Source organism: Chrysemys picta, chromosome 3 (genome assembly GCF_011386835.1).
Source record: "Chrysemys picta bellii isolate R12L10 chromosome 3, ASM1138683v2, whole genome shotgun sequence".
NCBI classification, from domain to species: Eukaryota; Metazoa; Chordata; order Testudines; family Emydidae; genus Chrysemys; species Chrysemys picta.
In genome coordinates, this window is record NC_088793.1 from 124727868 (window position 1) to 124748678 (window position 20811).

The 20811-nt window shown below is 41.9% G+C and overlaps 1 protein-coding gene across 9 annotated transcripts in view; it reads right to left on the minus strand.

Annotated features, from left to right (window-relative positions):
* PDE10A (phosphodiesterase 10A) overlaps positions 1-20811 on the minus strand; it is a 548616-nt gene that overhangs the window by 202817 nt on the left and 324988 nt on the right. The window contains exon 1 of one of the 9 annotated variants that reach the window (XM_065590410.1): positions 7919-8316. The exons of the other annotated variants lie outside the window; for them this stretch is intronic. Within the exon in view, the coding sequence (XP_065446482.1) occupies positions 7919-7955 (37 nt within the window). The 5' untranslated portion in view covers positions 7956-8316. Of the gene's footprint in view, positions 1-7918; positions 8317-20811 lie in introns of those variants that run through there. 9 annotated transcript variants of the gene reach the window in all.

Consider the following 20811-nt stretch of genomic DNA (forward strand, 5'->3'; position numbering starts at 1 on the left):
GGGGGTTGGGAGTTCGGGGGGGGGCTGTCAGGGGGCAGGAGTGGGGAGAGGGATCGGAGCAGTCAGGGGACAGGGAGCAGAGGGGTTTAGATGGGTCGGGAGTTCTGGGGGGGGGCTGTCAGGGGGTGGGGAGTGGTTGGATGGGGCATGGGAGTCCCAGGGGTCTGTCTGGGGGTGGGGGTGTCAGATAAGGGTTGGGGCAGTCAGGGGACAGGTAGGGGGTAGGGTCCTAGGATGGGGGGAGGGTCTCAGGAGGGGGCAGTCAAGGAACATTGAGCAGGGAGGCTTAGGTAGGGGGTGGAGTCCTGGGGGGCAGTTAGGGGCAGGGGTCCCAGGACGGGGCAGTCAGGGGACAAGGAGCAGGGGGAGGGTTGGGGGTTCTGAGGGGGGCGGGAAGTGGGAGGGAGTGGAAGGGGCAGGGGCGGGGCTAGGGCAGGACCGGGGCGGGGCTCTTCCCGTCCTCTTTTTTGCTTGCTGAAATATGGTAACCCTATCCAAAATGGCAGTTACCGGCATGGCATAGCCACAGCCTCTACTCCACCCCCTCTGCTCCAGATTTGAATATGGAAAATATTCTTCTGTGCAAAGCACAAAAGTTTATTGAGACAGCAGTTACAGGAAAAGAAGTTCGGTTGGTGTTTTGACTCTACATGAGGTAGACATGGCCACTGCATGCCATAAAGCTACAAAGAGCAGAGTTTCCCTATAAATGCACTCTAATATTCATTCTTATGTACTGGTAACAGCGAATGTTTCAGGCAACCATTGCAGAACCCAAGCTTTTTTTCTTTGCACTTTCAACATGTCTGCAGGGGAGATAAAGCAAAATCTAAGCCTGAGAAATTGCTCAATTTTTGTTTGGAGATTGAGGAATAACTGCACAGTCATTCCCCCAGCTATAGCTCGCAGTTCCCTTCCACTCAATGCAATACCTGAGTGGGGGAGAGGGAGCACCATATCGGTGAATAACTTCACAGTGTACCCTGCTTTGTCTTTTTGAACATAGCCATTCTGTGCCTTCTGGCCACCCACCTCAGTGTAATGTCATCCGGAGTCAAGACACCCTAATGGGAGTTTAGGGGGGATTACTATCAAGCTCACCCCCAGATGCCCTCCACTAACCCCTCCAACACCATACAGGCACTTCCAGGCACAGCAAAACTACAAAGACAGACCAGGAACCTAATTCCCAACCCCATCTCCTGACCAGGAACATGATTCCCAATCCCACTCCACCCACAGCCTCCAAGGCACAATGGCAAAGCCACACCACATACACTGCACAGACAAAAATCCCAATTCACACACTACTGACTATCTCCCAGGTTCCCTCATGACTGGGAAGAATCCCAGGAAGGTAAAACCAGAAATGCATGTTTAAAAAAATACTATCACACCTCCCTAGAATATGAACAATAAGTGCTTATCTTTTTTAAAAAAATATCTCCACAACTATGGTAACAACACCGGCCAGATCTTCAAGGACAGGGGCCTTATCAATGCCTGAGCAGCTGGAAAACCTAAGGAGGAGAAAACAGAAAACTTGTGATGAAATGTTTGTGGACATCATTACAGAGCCTCTCAAAAAAACAGCAAAATGCAGAGAGGTAGAGGCAATGTGTGAGGGCAGAGAAGAATCTGATAAGAAACTTTCCAGAGAGATCATTGCTGAGTGACCAGTGGCAGCATGGCAGTTTCTAGAGAAAGCCTTGTCCTGGCCAAAGACAGTACGGAAAAAGACAGGAAGACACAGAGGCAATTCCTGGAGGCAAGACAAAGCGCAAATGCCCTGTTGCAGTACATATTCCTATTAGGGCAGCAGGCAATACAATACTGTAAATCAACACCAAGCCATGTTATAAAGCTCCTAGATCAGGGGTGGACAAACTACGCTCTGGGGGCCGCATCCGGCCCTTCAGACGTTTTAATCCGGCCCTCAAGCTCCTGCCGGGTAGTGGGGTCTGGGGCTTGCCCTGCTCTGCACGAGCCGTGGCTCCGCGCAGCTCCCAGAAGCAGCGGCATGTCCCTCCTCTGGCTCCTACACATAGGCGCAGCCAGGGGGCCCCACATGCTTCCCCTGCCCCAAGTGCTGCCCTCACAACTCCCATTGGCTGGGAACTGAGGCCAATGGGAGCTGTGGGGGCGGCACCTGCGGACAGGGCAGCGCGCAGAGCCACCTGGCCGTGCCTCCACATAGGAGCCGAAGGGGGAACATGCCGCTGCTTCCAGGAGCTGCTTGAAGTAAGCGCTGCCCAGAGCCTGCACTCCGACCCCCTCCCACGCCCCGACCCCCTGCCCCAGCCTGATCCCTCTCCCGCCATCGGAACCTATCAGTCCCAGCCCAGCGCACCCTCCTGCACCCCCAATGCCTCATACCCAGCCCCACCCCAGAGCCTGCACCCCCAGCTGGAGGCCTTACCCCCCCACCCTAAACTCCTCATTTCTGGCCCCACCCCAGAGCCCACACCTCTGGCTGGAGCCCTCACCCACTCCTGCACCCAACCCCCCAATTTTGTGAGCATTCATGGCCCGCCATATAATTTCCATACCGAGATGTGGCCCTCGGCCAAAAAGTTTGCCCACCCCTGCTCTAGACAATACAGGCTACTGGGAATAACAAACTCCACCCTTCTGTACCTCTACAGCACTGCTCCCAGAGGCCATTCCCCTCTTAGACCCCAGCTTAGGGCACCAAGAACAGTGGTACCTGGGACCCCAGCTTTTTTGAGCCCTCTATCACTGATGGTAGTTTTGAGCCTCAGCACTCCAGGCCAGAAGAGGCAGAGCCAAGACATGTACTCGCTTGTGACTTTGTGCCCTGCACTGCAATGTTGCACTTTACTGTTTTGTTTCGCTGCCGGTTTAATGAAAGGGTTCTTTGAGTTAGATCACAGATTGGTTTTTAATATATTGTTTCATAATTATAAGCGTTTTTTCATTTAAGCTGAAGGTTCATTTCTGTTTGTTACATGATATATTGTTTAATAATAAATAAACTTTAAAATTTCATTCATACAGAGTCAACAATTCATTTTGCATAGAAAATAATTAAGTGTGCACTAATTCATAAGGTTTTGCAAACACAGAAAGACAAAAATACAAGATACAATTAAGGATTGCCACAAAGTTGCACTTCTACTGCCAAAAAGCAACACTGAACCGCACAAAAATCTTCCACTCCAGGCATTAACTGCTGGAGGTACAGCCGCACCACTTCAGGCCTGACATTCAAAATCAGAGCAATGGGCACCCCTGACAACTTTCCGCTGCCTATTTCCATTTTGTATTGGACGCCTTGCTGCTTGTTCAAACCAATGAGCAAGTCTCTATACCTCAGCCTCCCACTTATCGCTAAGGCTTTCTCCCTTCCTCTCACAAATATTGTGAAAATATAACATGCTGGGTTAATCTTTAGGGGGTTTTGTTTTCTTTTGTTTTTTGCTACTTGCAACCTATTTCACTAAAAATGCCACCTTCCTGCAACTACTGAGGCAATAGTTAAACAGCTCCTTCCTTCTGTCCAAGCAGCTTGTGAATGGCTCATTAACCAGGAAAGCAGAAAATAAGCCAGGGTATCCAGGATAACCAGAACAACGTCCATACAATTAATATCCATAATGCTCCCAGGTGCAAACACGCCTTTCTCCATTAATTTAAGCAGAGCTGAATTCTGCAAGATCCTAGTATCATGGACCCTTCCAGATCGCCTAGCATCTATGTCTGTAAACATGCCACAGTGGTCAACCAAACCTTGGATCACCGTGAATAAATATACTTCCTGTTAACGAATTCTGAGCCCAGACAGCAGGAGGGCAGGGGGGGCGACAAATGTTAGGTACATGGGTTCCATCAACTGCCCTAATATGGTTTGGAAATCCCATTGGTGCAAAGCCATCAATAACATCCTGAGTATTGCCAAGCTTTATAACCGAGTGCAACAGTACCTATTCCATGGCATCATACACCTGCAGGACAAGGGCCTCCAACATCTCTCCCAACCCAAGTTGGTTTGCTACAGACCCCTTACATTCATGGGGTGACCAGCTTCCAGATGGCAATGGCAACGTACTTGTGCATGGATATTGGGCACCCGGTGTTGGCAGGCTGACACTTCGGGGTTAGTTCAGCACATATCTCCAGAAAGGTTGCCTTCCCCAGCCTGAAATTCTCTTGTCACTGCTGGCCATCTCAGGTCTACAGAAAAATCCTTTCCCACCAGCATGAGCCCACAAACAGCGTTGCACCCTGTGAAGCTGCTCCAGGAACTGGTCATCTACTATCAGTTGCCTGGTATCTTCCGCTTCTTCCTCAAACACCTCCGAGTTCAACTGCCACTGAAGTTTTGGTGCTTTTTACTCTTGTGACACAGGAAAGCCAACAGAGTTCTGCAAAAGTGAACTAGATTCTGTTCCTTTTTGAGCATTAACCACAGTATTGTTACTAAATCCCAATTAGTTATATTTTGACACATCTACTGAAGACAATGGATTTTGCAATGGTGTTGCTATAGGCTTACTTTTACCAACAGAATATTTATTGCAGGTGATGACATAGAAGAAAGAAGGAATCCAATTCGATTGTCAGGTCTTGGGTTGAAAATGTATATTCTTACCTGACAACTGAGCACACCAGACATGAAAAAAATCAGAACATTAAACAAAGAACCCCATAATGCTATTTTTACAGAGTCATATTTCAAAGCAGAACTGTGCTTTAAGGGAAATCAGTTTTGTGGTAAAACTGAAACACTGAAAAAAGTTTAGGGATATCAGTGTGTGCCCAACAATGGTAAAGCTAATTTAAAAAGTGAGGATAGTAGTACTAGTTAGTTTTACTCAAACTATACTGGTAACATACTTCAGTCCTGACTTGTACTATTCTCAGTGTGACCATATATCCCATTTTGGCCGGGACAGTCCATTTTTTAAGCCCTGTCCCAGCCATCCTGGCTCTTTTGGCAAAAGTGAGCATTTGTCCCATTTGCCCATTTTTCTCAAAAAACTGTAATGCACATCCCTAGTGGGGGTCAGAGGAACATGTGGGGTGGAAGGGAGCAGCAACACCAACCCTCTGGGGTGCGTGGGGGGGAAACAGGGCTCCTATAAGCAGCAATGTCAGTCACACAGCAGGGAGGCAGAACCTGGGAGAACAGCAACAGCCAGCCACAGTGAGGGGAGGGAGAGGCGGGAAGAGGGGCAGGCAGGGCTCAGGCGAGCAGCTTGAGCCAGACCCATGTGGTGTCCTGTTTTCCCTTTGGGAAATATGGTCACCCTAACTATACTTGCTTGTCTAAAAGCTATGTCTACCCTACAGACACCACAGTGTCATAGCTACAGCTCTGCAGCTGTAGCGCCATAGTGTAACACTTGCTACAGTGACAGAAGGGTTTTTTCCATTACTGTAGTTAATCCATGTCTCCAAGAGGCAGTAGCTAAATCGGCTTAAGAATTCTTCTAATGAACTAGCAGTATCTACACTGGGGCTTAGGTCAGCTTAACTATGTCTCGCAAGGGTGTGAATTTTCTCACCCCTGACCAACATAGCTAAATTGACCTAAATTTTAGAGGTAGACCATGACTACAATTTGTCCTTTACAGAGCACAGAATACCATTCATATTGAATACTATGTCTAACTGTGTGATGTTCTTGTGATGTGAAATGTGAAATTGTGGAACTACTAACTATGGTTTGTAATCTGTCCTTTAAATCGGCTTCTGTACCCAATGACTGGAAGGTAGCTAATGTAACACCAATATTTAAAAAGGGCTCTAGAGTTGATCCCGGCAATTACAGACTGGTAAGTCTAACGTCAGTACTAGGCAAATTAGTTGAAACAATCGTAAAGAATAAAATTGTCAGACACGTAGAAGAACATAAATTGTTGGGCAAAAGTCAACATGGTTTCTGTAAAGGGAAATCATGTCTTACTAATCTATTAGAGTTCTTTGAAGGGGTCAACAAACATGTGGACGAGCGGGATCCAGTGGACATAGTGTACTTAGATTTCCAGAAAGCCCTTGACAAGGTCCCTCATCAAAGGCTCTTACGTAAATTAAGTTGTCATGGGATAAGAGGGAAGATCCTTTCATGGATTGAGAACTGGCTAAAAGACAGGGAACAAAGCATAGGAATAAATGGTAAATTTTCAGATTGGAGAGGGGTAACTAGTGGTGTTCCCCAAGGGTCAGTCCTAGGACCAATCCTATTCAACTTATTCATAAATGATCTGGAGAAAGGAGTAAAATGTGAGGTTGCATAGTTTGCAGATGATACCAAACTGCTAAAGATAGTTAAGACCAAAGCAGACTGTGAAGAACTTCAAAAAGATCTCACAAAACTAAATGATTGGGCAACAAAATGGCAAATGAAATTTAATGTGGATAAAATGTAAAGTAATACACATTGAGAAAAATAACCCCAACTATACATACAATATGATGGGGGCTAATTTAGCTACAACTAATCAGGAAAAAGATCTTGGCATCATCGTGGATAGTTCTCTGAAGACGTCCACGCAGTGACCGTTAAAAAAGCAAACAGGATGTTAGGAATCATTAAAAAGGGGATAGAGAATAAGACGGAGAATATCTTATTGCCCTTATATAAATCCATGGTACGCCCACCTCTTGAGTACAGATGCGGTCTCCTCATCTCAAAAAAAATATACTGGCATTAGAAAAGGTTCAGAGAAGGGCAACTAAAATTATTAGGGGTTTGGAACGGGTCCCATATGAGGAGAGATTAAAGAGGCTAGGACTTTTCAGCTTGGAAACGAGGAGACTAAGGGGGGATATGATAGTGAGTGAGGTGGAGAAAGTGAATAAGGAAAAGTTATTTATTTGTTCCCATAATGTAAGAACTAGGGGCCACCAAATGAAATAAATGGGCAGCAGGTTTAAAATAAATAAAAGGAAGTTCTTCACACAGCACACAGTCAACTTGTGGAACTCCTTGCCTGAGGAGGTTGTGAAGGCTAGGACTATAACAGGGTTTAAAAGAGAACTGGATAAATTCATGGAGGTTAAGTCCATTAATGGCTATTAGCCAGGATGGGTAAGGAATGATGTCCCTAGCTTCTGTTTGTCAGAGGGTGGTGATGGACGGCACGAGAGAGATCACTTGATCATTACCTGTTAGGTTCACTCCCTCTGGGGCACTTGGCATTGGCCACTGTCGGTAGACAGGATACTGGGCTGGATGGACCTTCGGTCTGACCCATTACGGCCATTCTTATGTTGTTATGATGTGAGTAAATCTGAGTTCAATTTTCAGCTCTGTCTCAGACTTAGTTGAGTGACCTTGGCAAATCACTTAATCTTGCTGTGGCTAATTTCCATATCTGTATAATGGGGGAAAGACTTCTTTTCTCCCACACTTTTCCTCTTCTACTTGGGCTAACACTCGGACACTTAACTTGACTCTCATGAGTAGTCTAATTGAAGTCCATGGAACTACTCATGTGCTTAAAGGTAACAACCTACGGAGCCCTGGATTGTAAACTCTTCAATGCAGGAACTGTATCTCACAAGGTATGTGTACAGCACTTAGAACAATAGGGCCTCAATCTTGATTGTGGCCTCTAAGCACAACTGTAATGCAATAAATAATCTTGTTATTAAATAGCATCTTAGAAATAATCAAAGCAATAATATTTTACACGTTCACAGCAGGCTTCTCCTGAGGATTCCAAACTGCTATACAAACTAACTAATTTAAGAGACAACACCCTTGTGAGATAGATAAGGGATATATACAAAGCACTTCACCCACCAATGAAATGGCACATCACATGGGATGGAACACTGCATAGTTTTAACACCATACCACAACACTAGTAAACAGTCAGAGATAAGCAAAGAAGAGCACAGTATCTTACTGAAACTGAAAGGGGAATTTAAGTAGAAAAAATAAAATTACCTGAGTTAAAATCTGACCAGGTCAATTGGGTTAACATCCTCACCCAAAGAGTGCCACGAGAAAGTCAATAACCCCAGGTGCTAGGGACTATTGTTTTACCCAAAAGTTCACACCTCTGATAGCAAACTTCCCCTAAACGCTATGCTGGAACAATGATTCAGTAGTGACTCAAAGGGAGAAATGTCACTTACTGAATCACCAACATGACTTCCTTACCACCTGCATGTTTCTTGGAGCTCCCCGACTCAAGTATTAACCCAGCATAGCCCTGCTTGGTTTGTGACATCTGAAAAGATCACAGCGCAGTTTGTACAGTTGCAGGCTGTCTCAAATAAAAACTAAATAAAAACACATATAAAAAGCTCAAATAAAAACACACTGAATATTCTAAAAACACAACAGAAAAGTTATGTATAACTGTTCTCTTTACAGCCCTAAATGTTTATTTTTTATAAGTGTATATTTTAGCCACAATATTACATGACCTACATTAACTTTGACAAGGGAAAGAGTTGAGGAGGGATGACTCATAGACCACCGAACATTTGCTACAGATAGGTGTATTGAGCCCATTATAATGGGGCTTATTTTTTTAATATGAATTATGCAAAATCACCTAAAATGTGGCTTTATCAGACATTCTGCTATGTCTTACTTTCCCCTTATGGCGAATACTATAGAATTTAATAGAAAATAACTACCTTTTTTATAGACTTTTTAAACTAGTCTATTTAATAATGACATATCTGCTATGGAATTCTACAGAATGGATAAAAATATACATAAAAGATATAGATTTTCGAGTAATTTCTATAGAATCCTATTATTTTTAATGAACCCTGTAATGTTTTTCCATAAGGGTATTAGTACAAGAAATTAATATTCTATTACATAAAGCATGTAGAATTGGACACCCTTACTTTGTGCCATTTATGAGAATTGTGTGCTTATTTCCTCCCAAAATACAATGAACATGCATATCCCATAGCTTTTACAGAAACAAACAATCTGAACATGTAATTTTCAAAAATAAATGAGATCCATTACACCTCTACCTCGATATAATGCGACTCGATATAACATGAATTCGGATGAAACGCAGTAAAGCAGTGCTCTGGGGGGGTGGAGCTGTGCACTCCGGTGGATCAAAGCAAGTTCAATATAACGCAGTTTCACTTATAATGCAGTAAAGATTTTTTGGCTCCTGAGGACAGCATTATATCGAGGTAGAGGTGTATTTATATGTTGGCACTTACAACCATTCTTTTAATCTTCACTAGTACAAGGTGGTGCATTGCCTTTTTTAACTCCTGTTTTTATTTTCTCATATGGAATAGGTTTGTGAATTTTAAAATTACAAAACAAAAGGTTGTATTTCAAGGTGATTTTGGAAGGACTGCAACCAATGGCAATGGAACCAGGGAAGGGTCTGGGGGCCACTTTTAAAAGTGGGAGAGTTGGGAGGGGGTAGGGGATGACATTGCCCCCCTGAACTGCAAGCCTTGGGCAGGCATGGAGCAGCGCTCCCAGGGGCTACAGTGGGGGAGCTGATAACGGTGATCAGCTCCCCCACCATGAAGCGCATCCCCTGCCAGCACTGCAAGGGGGCAATGCCATCCCTTGTCCCCAAACTACACCCATTTTAAAGAGTGGGGGGCATAGCCTCCCCTCCCCCCAGTTCCAGCACCGGTGCGCCACCCCTCCCCTCCTCCCCCCCTACAAATGTTTCGGCACACCTGACTGCAATAGCATTCATATCAAGAAAGCTTGCAGTAAAGGAACCAGGTAATTATTATTTTCCCCACCGTAACAAGAGCTTTGCTAACCCAAACAATGCTATCTTTACCTCTAATGCTGCCATGTAGCAGATGTGGTTCCAGGCCTACATATTGCATTACCTGACCTTTCTGCAAATTTAATTGTGTCCCCAGTACATACTTTTTGTTGCAAATTTAAGCCTTGTCTACATCAGAAAGTTTTACCAGCATAAGTTCTGCCAGTGCTCTCAGTAGGCATCCCAGTGTTCTCTGCTCCACCATCTGGTGCACTACCTTGTGGGAAATGTTTGCAGTTTATTGTGGGGCTGCTGCCATGTATAGTGGGATATCATCCCTCCTCCCAGGGAACTTTTCATTCTATCATCTAGTCTTTTTTGTGCCATTTTTCCATTTTGCACCCAAAATACATGGATGTGATACAGATCAGCAGAGCTCTCTTAACCATTTTAAAGATAGGGGAAATTACTGTTGTGTATTTGCGGAACCACAGCTAGCACACAACACATTAATACAATTTCTTTGTTCCATATGTGATCAGCCACCATTTTGAGAGAGAGATGTTTTGGGGGCCTCAGAGAAAATAAACAAAATGGCCTGTATTAGAGGAGCAATCTTACCAAATTGCACATACCCAAGCCCCCTTCCTCAGTGACTGACTGAGTCTTTGGGGATGGCTGGTTCTCTAAGAGTTTCTGGCTGTTGGACTGGCCCAAACATAGTCCATGTCCCTGTTTTTGGTGCTCTCTTCTTTGGTCCTCAGTTGTGGGGCGCCCTACACTGCAGCACACGAGGTGTCCAGTGTTTCTCTCAGGGGAGAATCTCAACTCAGTATGGCTAATATAGGGGCAGGTCTTGGGGAGAATACCAGACTTGAGGTTGTGCTCCTTTGTCTTCTGGTAAGCCTCCACAGCTCCCCCCAACTTTGCCCAGCATTGGCCCTTGTCTGTCCTGCACCCCAGGTTCTCCATGGCCCTTACAATGTCTGCATATCTTTATTCTTGTAGGAATGCTGCAGCTGTGTCTTCAAAATGTTCCTCCCCACAATCTATGGCCTCACTCCTGGACTAGAAAGCAGCATGAGGGCAAGCTGTAGCCATACTTGTACAGGAGTACTTGTAGAGGGGCAGGGAAAGAGGTAATTCCAAAACACAGTGGGAATTTTAATTGGGGGTTGGGCTTCTGATCACTGTGATCCCTGGGAAATAGCATTCAAAAATTTGACCAGAGTGGTCACCACTGCAGGGACAGCTGCACTACAAACTTGCTGCTGGAGGGCTGCATTTACCTGTATAGCGTTACTTCTGCATCTGCATGGGCATGGTGCCAGTCAAACTATACCAGTAGAGGGCTTGTTTCATTCATTTAATTTTGCTGGCAAAAGTTGAGGGGGTTGACAGCAGACTCAAACAGAACATGAACGCAGGCAAGGCTGTCATAAGGAAATTTTTGCCGGTAAAACTTTCTAATGTAGACAGGCCTTATGCTCCAAACCTGCAAATATGTATACATGAAAAATCCCACTGAATTCAAAGACACTGATGATGTGCTTAAAGTTAGTTACTCACATACAAAGGTATTTGCTGGATTGAGGTCTGATGCTGTATGTGCAAGGGTGCTAAATTTGTTAAAAAGATACATTTTTCATAAGGGCTGTCAAAATCTTTCAAGACTCCTCATTTACAGTACACTTTGCACAGTATTTTTTTCTTCAAGTAAAACTTATAAAAATAGGGATATTTATATGTGCTTACCTGAAAATGTCCTTTCTTCAACTAATGAAATCCAGAGATCTTAACAGGCTTTCAACCCGCTTGCAGTTCTGTGCCTAAAATGGAGCGGGTTTGGGATTTGGGTTTTATTTTATTTTTTTTAAGATGTACATCTTCATGGAGACATACCCAGGTTCAGAACCGTGCTTAGTTTTGATCATATAGTTTTTGCACTTCCTTATGAATCAGATACAGTAGGTATATCTGAGGAACGGCCAAAGAATTTCCATAGAACGCCGGAGTCTCCCCAGATGATTGTAACTTTAGTTTGCCCTACGGGGCTAATCAAACCTTTGTTCTCCTTATCGAGGCAATAAGGCTTCATCTAGATTAGAATTTGGAAGGGGTTTGTTATTACCTGTTATTCTAGACAAGGCTTTAGGACTGTCTTAATCATTATTTTAATTGACCGACAATTAACTCAGGTTGTTTGCACTGTTGTTGTATCAATGTTGGTCCCAGGATATTAGAGTGACCGGAGGAAGAGCTCTGTGTGGCTAGAAAGCCTGTCTCTCTCACCAACAGAAGTTGGTCCAACAAAAGATGTTATCTCACCCACCTTCGCTCGCTAGTTAACTCAGGGTAATTGACATATTTGTAAAAACTAAATCTGGATACTCCTCAAACATTTATTCCAGGCTACAAATATTTGAAGAGTGTCCAGACGAGCCTTTATAAAGTGTTAACAACCTTGAGATAACAGGCAGTCAATTAACTCAAGATACATTTATAGTGTAGTCAAAGCCTTAGAGGTAAGTTCTGGGAGGGGGCCGCTGAGACGTGCTTGGGTTCTCTATGGGAATTTTTGTCCAGGATGGAAAGTCCTAGGGAACCCTCAAGGTTCATTTAGGGTACGTCTACACTGGAAACTTCAAAGCGCTGCTGCAGGAACGCTCTTGCAACAGCGCTTTGAAGTGCGAGTGTGGTCACACGCGAGTGCTGGGAGAGAGCTCTCCCAGCGCCCCTGGTAATCCACCTCCACGAGGGGATTAGCTCCGAGCACTCAGAGTCTGTCTACACTAATGCTTTAAAGCACTCAGACTTGCTACGCTCGGGGGGGGGGGGGTGATTTTTCACACCCCTGAGCCAGCAAGTTAGAGTTCTATAAAATGTAAGTGTAGACAAGCCCGTAACTAAGGGCTGGTATTCAAGTACAGTGCTACATGGCACAGCTACACTGATGCAGCACTAGCGCTTTAGTGAAGATGCTACTGCACCAACAGGAAAGCTTCTCCCATCGGCATAGTTAATTCACCTCCCCGAGAAGCAGTAGCTATCTTGGCGGCAGAAGCCCTCCCATTGACATAGTGCTATACACATGCAGGGTTAGGATGGTATAACGAGGTCGCTCAGGCGTCTGGATTTTTCACATTCCTGAGTGACGCAGCTATAGCAATATAGGTCTGTAGTGTAGACCTGGCCTAAGACTTTTGCCTGCATGCTTCTGCCCATAGCAACACCTACTGATTCCACTAGCTAATCAGTTACATCACAAACTCCTGCCACAAAAAGGACAATGAGATTTTAAACAGAACACATTAAGGGCTAAGAAAACTGCAGATTCAGTACATGAAAAAGGGGAAACTGTTTTATGAGTCATGAGAAACTAGAACAAATAGTCTTATTCTTATTAATTATGTAGCAAAGGCAAGTACTGAACTTCAGAAGATGGACAGATAAGTCAAACATTGTTGACAAATGTGATTGAAAGCAGTCTGTCTGCACCATTATTCAGCTACAGGAACAAAGCTTTTTACTGAACTCAGATTATAACATACCACTAACAGTCATGACTTTGAGCTATTAAAATTGTCACAAAATGTCATCACAACAAAAATGTAATTCTACAACTTAACATAACAGTTCTTTACATTTTAGCTACTAGTACTTCCATCTGAATGATAAGAGAAGTGGGGGGAAAGAAAGAAAAATTGGGTGGATTAAGGCCAAGGCCTTCCATCAGTTTGCACCAAGAAATCCCACTCAAGTCAATAGGTTGTGTGTGTAAAGAAAGATGACAATCTACAACCTCTAGTGCCAAGGATTACACATGGAGGCAAGCTATAAATCTCTAAGGCACCTCCTTTTTAATGTTTAGATAAAAATATTATGATGAGAATTTAACACAAAAAATAAAAGGGGTGCTCCTGGAATAAAGACTATTTGGGGTTTACATGTGATCCAAAACAGGATTGTGCTTGGCAACATTTTTTGCCCATGCAGACTGAATAAAGCTGCAATAATAAAATACTATGATGGCTAGTGGCCTTGAAAATAATAGTAAGAAAACCTATTAAATGTCTGACAAATCTTTGCATGGTTGGTTGAAACTTTAATCTTCAAAGGACTGCAGTCATAACATTCATACTATGCGCTAGGTGCCATGCTTTTCTTAGGAGTTTATGCCCAATTGCTTATTTCCTACCCTTAATTCCATCTTTTCTCTCTCTGTTCCATTTCTTTTTCCCCAGTCTAGCTGCATTTTTTAAAACACAAATCCACTATTTTTAATCTCTATTTGTAATAAAATGTATTTTCTACACCATTTTAAAACAAACTACTTATGAGAGCTTGAAAATCCTGCAAGATTAAGAGCACTGTGGCCCTGATCCTGCAAAGCACTGAAGCATGTGTTTAACTATAAGCATGCGAGTAGTTCCACTGAAGCTCTGCTGGAACAAAGCACGTTGCATGATCAAACTCTGAATTTATACTAGAGCAGAAGCCAACATGGGCCTACTGTTTACTTTTACTATTTTATTAATTTATCATCCTTATCACACATGGATGCCAATTCTCACTCCCGGTTTGGCCCCTATACACCACTGGAGCAGTATATGGGATCACCCAGGAATTGTACACGGTGGCCCGGCAGAATTCCCCCAATGCAGGAGCAAATATAGGACCAAGAATTTTGAGGAGCAAAGGTTGTGTAATGCCACCTTTCTTCCCCAAGCTGCACACTGAATGTTTCCGTCAGGAAGAAAAGCACAGAATCTAGTCCAATATATAACCATAGATGAGATGCTGTATTCCATTCAAAATGATTCATTTCAACCTTAAGTAATAAAAATATAGCAAATTGATAATATTCAGTTTCAAATCCAGGCTGGCCCCAGCCTGGGGCAAGGAAGGAAAAGCACATGTTAAATTAGTAGCTTAATACCTCATTGCTACATATATGTTCTGAGGCAAATGCATAGTTAATTATACTCAGAGATTTCTTGGGTTCCCTTTAATCAACCTTCATCTTCATGGCTCTTACCCAAATGTCTGCACTCATTTACAAAAAATGCAATCTGCAGCCACATTAATAGGCACAAATTCCTACTAAACAAAAATGTGTGTTGACTTCTCTTCATCTCTACAAGCAACATCAGTGATGTTTAACAGGACTGATAAATACACAGACTTGAAAATGCTAATGTATTACCACATGGCAGGGATGTAAACAACTGTTTTATTTGGGGTTGGGGGAAGCTAGATTTAAGAAAAATAATAAAATAAGAAAAGTTGAATATCGCTTCAGTGAGCAGTTCTGTACCATGAATAAATCCATCCATTTTTAATAAAGTGAGATAAATGATCTAATACAGTGTTTTCTTTATTAATGCAAACCCTAAATTCCTAAAGTCTCACTAAGTCCTCAATTGCCTATGCACATACAGAGGAGGACTGAATAAAAGTATCAACTGTAGTAGAGGTCAAATCTCTCCCACTTCCACCAATAGAGTGGACACAAATAGGGTGGATGGCATATAGAAAGTGGGGGAAATGCTATTTCAATGTTGTGCTTTCCCCAATCCCCAAAATACCCTTCTACAGGTGCAAAATGGTGTTTTCATGAGTGGTAGCAAAACCCCTATACCAGCTCCCTCTTCCTCATGACAGCAAAAAAACAGTTTGAAAGAAAGTCTATGAGTTGAAATTTGAAGTTTCCTGCCCTCTACATAGCTTTATTTTCTCATGTAGGATTTGGCCTTTACACGTTGAAAAGGAATCTTCTTAATCTGTTTAGAACTAAAATGTTACCTACTTTTTAAATTTTCTGGTGACTATTAAAATCCACAACGCTATTTCTTGGCAAATTAAAGTCATGTTAAATTTTCAAACAAGCACCTTCATGCTGTCCCTCTCATTTCTGAGGAGCTCCTCACAAACATCCGTAAAGCTACCTCATAATCCTCAAAACTCTGCTTTGCCATGACGCCTACAAAAATAAACTGACAATGTTTAGGCTGTTGGTGTACAGAGACCATTGTCTATCATGCTGAACAATGTTGTCTAATTATTTCCTTGAACTTCCACTTCTGTCTGTATCCATCCGTTGTCTGCCTTATACTTGGATTATAAGCTCCTTGGGACAGGAACAGTCTTTGTGTTCAGTGTTTGTACAGCATCTAGTACAATGGGATTCTGGTCCATGACTAGGGCTCTTAGGTGCTACTGCAATACAAATTATTATTTTGACTTGAAACATTAAAAAGCAAGATGCTCCCAGCAAGCAAACACAATTTTGTGAACCTGTATTTTGGGAGACCTGGTACCAATGCTGCAGACACCACAATTTTAATATGCTCATGTTTTTTGCACTCCTGTCATTTCTTTCTCTGAAATAATTACTGTGGTTTTTAACTTGCTTCAAGCTTAAAAATCAAGGTAGATGCAAAATTAAACCACCAAAACCCAGCAAACCCTGCCTATTCAAGATTAAAGGATGAATAATGTGACCCTTAGAGAAATAAACAAAATGAACATCTGTGAGATTTCCCACAAAAAATGATTTATAGCAAAATTCCTTTCTTCTTGATGAATTATAGTGTCATCTATCTTTATTTTTCTTTGGAAACTGCACACTGTAATATGAAAAATTAAGATTTATAGTAGGACTGATGCAATCCTTTCTAAATAACCGACTTTATCCAGGATAATATGTAGTGTGTATTGTATTACACCATGGAATAAGAAGAAAAAAGTGAATGCTAAAAACATTTCTTGTATAAAACATGGACATGCAATTTGGCTGCCTGCAACAGAGACTGTATTAATAACTTTTACATAGATTTATAGGCCCTTACATATATTTAAAAACTAATGATTGTAGAAAGAATGTTGAAAACTGAGGAGATCAAACCTCAAATATATTTGCTGCATTGACCCACTGGTATAACGTATAGCAGTAGTTGCAGTTAGACACAAATCCTCCCATGCAGCACACAGACCAATACTTTGCTGAGGAGGAAGGCCAATTGGGAAGGAATCCTCCCCTGAACCATGGGCTGTTCTGCAGTCACTACTGTAGCTCAAGGTGCCAGTAGCCTCACAATCCTGCAAGCAGATTGCCACCTTAGATTTGAATTCTGTATAATACCAGCCCCCGGTTTAGCCCCCTCGACAGAACTGCACCATTTCCACTGTTCAGAGGCTCTCTGCACTCAGAGGAGGAGGAAGCAGATTTTACTTACTAAACAAGAACTAGCTTCATCTTCATAGAGTGCAAAGGAAACTTCACTAAAGCTGTATGGAGTTTAAATTGATTAGCAAGTTGTGATCTTTAATACAGTCTAAGACAGGGTTTTCAAACTTCTTCCACATTTTAATAGTTGTTGTCATGGATTGCCCCCCTTTCAATGGACCGACTACTTCCCCTCCCATTCCAATCACACAGCATAGCACCTCTGTGGCATCTACAGAAACTGCCAACATAGAAAACTCATATCAGGAAATTATTTAATGTATTTTATGTCCATCACCTTGTGGCCAGCTAGCTGCCTCCACAGATCACAATTTTGTCACTCTAAAATTCAGCCCCCGATCACAATACACACATACACTTAATGGAAAAAAGGCAGAGCTAGCATAAGGAGGTAGAATAATCTGGATAGTCCCCAAATTATTAGTTCTTATTTAAAATGGGTCTGAATCAAAACCAAAGATTTAATCTTCATCTCTGTATAATGGGCCACACCCACATCACAAATGACCGCATCTAAATATGGAGGTTCAAAATCTGTATCCAAACTTGAATGCCAATTAACAAAATATATTGGCGCATAGATTCCATAATCATGCATGTCCCAATAGAGAGACAAGTCTGAGCTACAAATTCAGACCTGGACCCAGATCTATGGCTTAGGCCAAACACTAATTTAAATATAAGTCAAATCTAGGGTCCAAGAATATTGGCAATCCATTTGGAACAACAGTTGCCTCCATTTTGTTTTCATATTTATTTGTTTTGTTTTCTCTCCATCCGTTCTCAATTATTTAGAGGACTGACCCTGTCCTCTTTTCTCTGCAATACCTTTATCTATTCTTGACCACATACCACATTTCCCCTTTGTGCTATAATAGATGGGTCCAAATCTTGACATCAGAATGAAAAGATGAACAAAAGTGCTTTCTAAAGAAATAAATTTATAGCTTAAAAACTCAAATTATGAATAGAAATGTGTAAGCTTAAATATTATGAACAAGTGCATTTAAAAACAAACCTTTTGGGTTTAGTGTTCCCTCTGTTTAATGGGTAGCTCTACTGACGTTTAAAGCAGTGAAAGAAATGCAACTCCCCCAGTTTAGGTGTAAGTGATGTCTCCAACTGTTTTGGGAGAAACACGTAACTGAGGGCCTGAACTCTGTTCTTGGCAGGAAACACCCTTTCAATTGACCTTTACATTTAAACTGCAGCATTACTTACTTTAAATCATAAGGTGAAAAGGAAAATTACTTTTTAACTACACAATATGCCATAGCATTTAGCTGATTTGCATTAAGTTTTTGTTGTTAAAACTACTAAAGCAGGTATGGGTTGATATACAGCTTGGGTGCATATTATCATCCCCACGTTTTCTTAGGAAACAATTTTTTATTTCTAGGTAGAGAGTAAATCAATGTGTGACAGATATGGCAACTACCTGCAATATCCTTGAATACCTTGTGATTTTAAGTCTATGTATTATTGTGGGCCAGGACTGTATGTAACCTCTTAAGGAGAGAGATGAAAAATGATATTGCAATGCCATGCAGTATCTTTGGGGTCCATTGTGTTAAACGAAAGTTTTATGTATGACTGTGTTATACTCCATGGGGGAGGGATATCACAGCTCTCCTCTAGGAACCAAGCACCATGTGTGGTGATTATGGCAAATCAACCAGGTTGTAACCCTCAACAAAGGTACCGCATATACTAGTTCAAACTGGATTCTCCAGAGGCCAACAGACAAAGAAAGGACTTTGGGATAAATAGCCTGCATTTGAACTGACTTGGTGCCTTCTTCCAGATCCAGCCAACGAACAGAACCTCAGACTCAAAGGGAGTCCCAACCCTTGCAGAAGGGTCGGAAAGACTTTGGCCTACTGAGGCCTGATAAGATTGATGGGTGACCTCTGGTAAGCTGATAGCATGGGTTTAGGAATGTTTATGGTTTTTTATGTCTTATCTGTAATCCTTTTTACCTAAAGAATAAATGCACTTGCTTAGAAGGAGCTGTATTCTAACTTATAACTGTGGTCAATACATGGGTCTTAGCCTCTGGAGAGGCAGCAAAGTACAGATGCTGACCTGTTTAGGCAGTCTGGCTTGTTGGGGATCTCACAGTGTAAATCCAGGGAACTGTGCAGCCTTAAACCTCTCTGTCAGGAGAGACTGAGATGCAGGTCTCTGTCCAAAAGAGGTAATGGCAGGGAGCTAGGAAACCTTTAAGAGGGTGCCCTTTCTCGACCACGGAGGGGGAAATCAGGTGCAGTTGGCCTGAAATTGTGACACAATATACCAGATTTTCTATCCATCTACAGAAAGACATGAATGTCCCTTTAAATTTACTTTTATTATAGTTGGAGCACATACTATCCATTTAAAACTTACTCCTGACTGATTTTATTTTTAACTACTATTGTTTCAAATAACACCTAAAGTTTCTGTACACTAAGAGTATGTCTACACTGCAACTGGGACCATGGCTCCCTACACCAGTAGCTATTGCACTAAAAATAGCAATGTGGACTTTGCCGCACAGACAGTGACAAGGGCTAGCCACCCCAAGTATAAGCCTGCTGCAACATTCACAGTGCTATTTTTAGCATGCTAGCTCAAGTGGAGGTAGCGCATGTCTGTCTACCCTGGCTCAGAGACACATTCTCAGCTGCAGTGTACACAGTAGAAAAACAAATATTTTCTCTATTTTTCAGTTTATTTCCTTTGTCAATCTGACAGCATTCTTTGTATAACCAATTTAACATTTTCCCCTGTTCAGTCACTATCCCATTTCTATATATTCTTTCCCACAGCAATAGGAGAGAAAAAGACTTTAAAATATAACTTGATAGCAAAAAATACAAAAATCCATTTTTCCACTGCCTAGACTCAAGTATTTTAATTGTTAAAACACAAGTTTAGCATTTAATCCAGAAAAAAAAAATCACAATTATCTGATATTTAACCCAGTTTTTGTAAATAAGACTGTTGTCTCTGTTAACCAAATGCAAGAACTAATGGATTCAATATGATATTGCTAGGACTTTATAGGGGTTTTATTAATTGTTACTGTCTAGTTAATAATTTTCCCTCGTAAACTCTATCAAATGCTTTTCTTTGCTCTGGTAGTTTTTCTGTCCAGTGGCCGATAGAGACCAAATTTGTCTAATGTGACATTGTCTGTTATAAACTTTTGAGAATTCCACATACACTTTGAGCTTCATGTCAGCTGGTTTTGTATTCAGTTTAAGCTCCTTTGGCTTAAAAAAGTTCCTACAACATCATCAATTCTTCCATATTGAAAATGTGTAGGATTTTCTATTTCTACTTTATTGGTTAATGTAAATCTCAAGATTGTATTACAGTTTATATGTTGTTAAATGAATATCATAAAATATACAAAGTATTCAACATGTCCAAGTTAACGTTTCAAACTTCAACCTTTAACAGTGCAGAAACATTTTTTCTCCCCTCATGTAACATTCCACCTGAAAAGGTGGAAAACATTGTCATGTTCAGTCTGGGGTCCCAATCTTACAATGCAATCTACATAGGCAGACCTAGGAACTCATGCAGTTCTGAAGTCCATGGGAATGAATAATATCTTAAGAAGAATAAAAAACATAATATACAACAAATCACATAAGCACTACTATGCAATTGTCAATCACTATTCAAAAACATCATGCAATCAGAGCAGCCTAGGTGTTTTAAGACATTTTTGAAGTACACTGACAGAGCTGTGTTGGGAAGCATGCACAGGACCCGTTTGCTAGCCAAAGCACTTGGCTCTAGCTAGTGGTCTAGTCCCTCACTTTTGTGAGTACTAAATACACTCAAATTTGAAAACAAAAGCACAATCTATAATACATC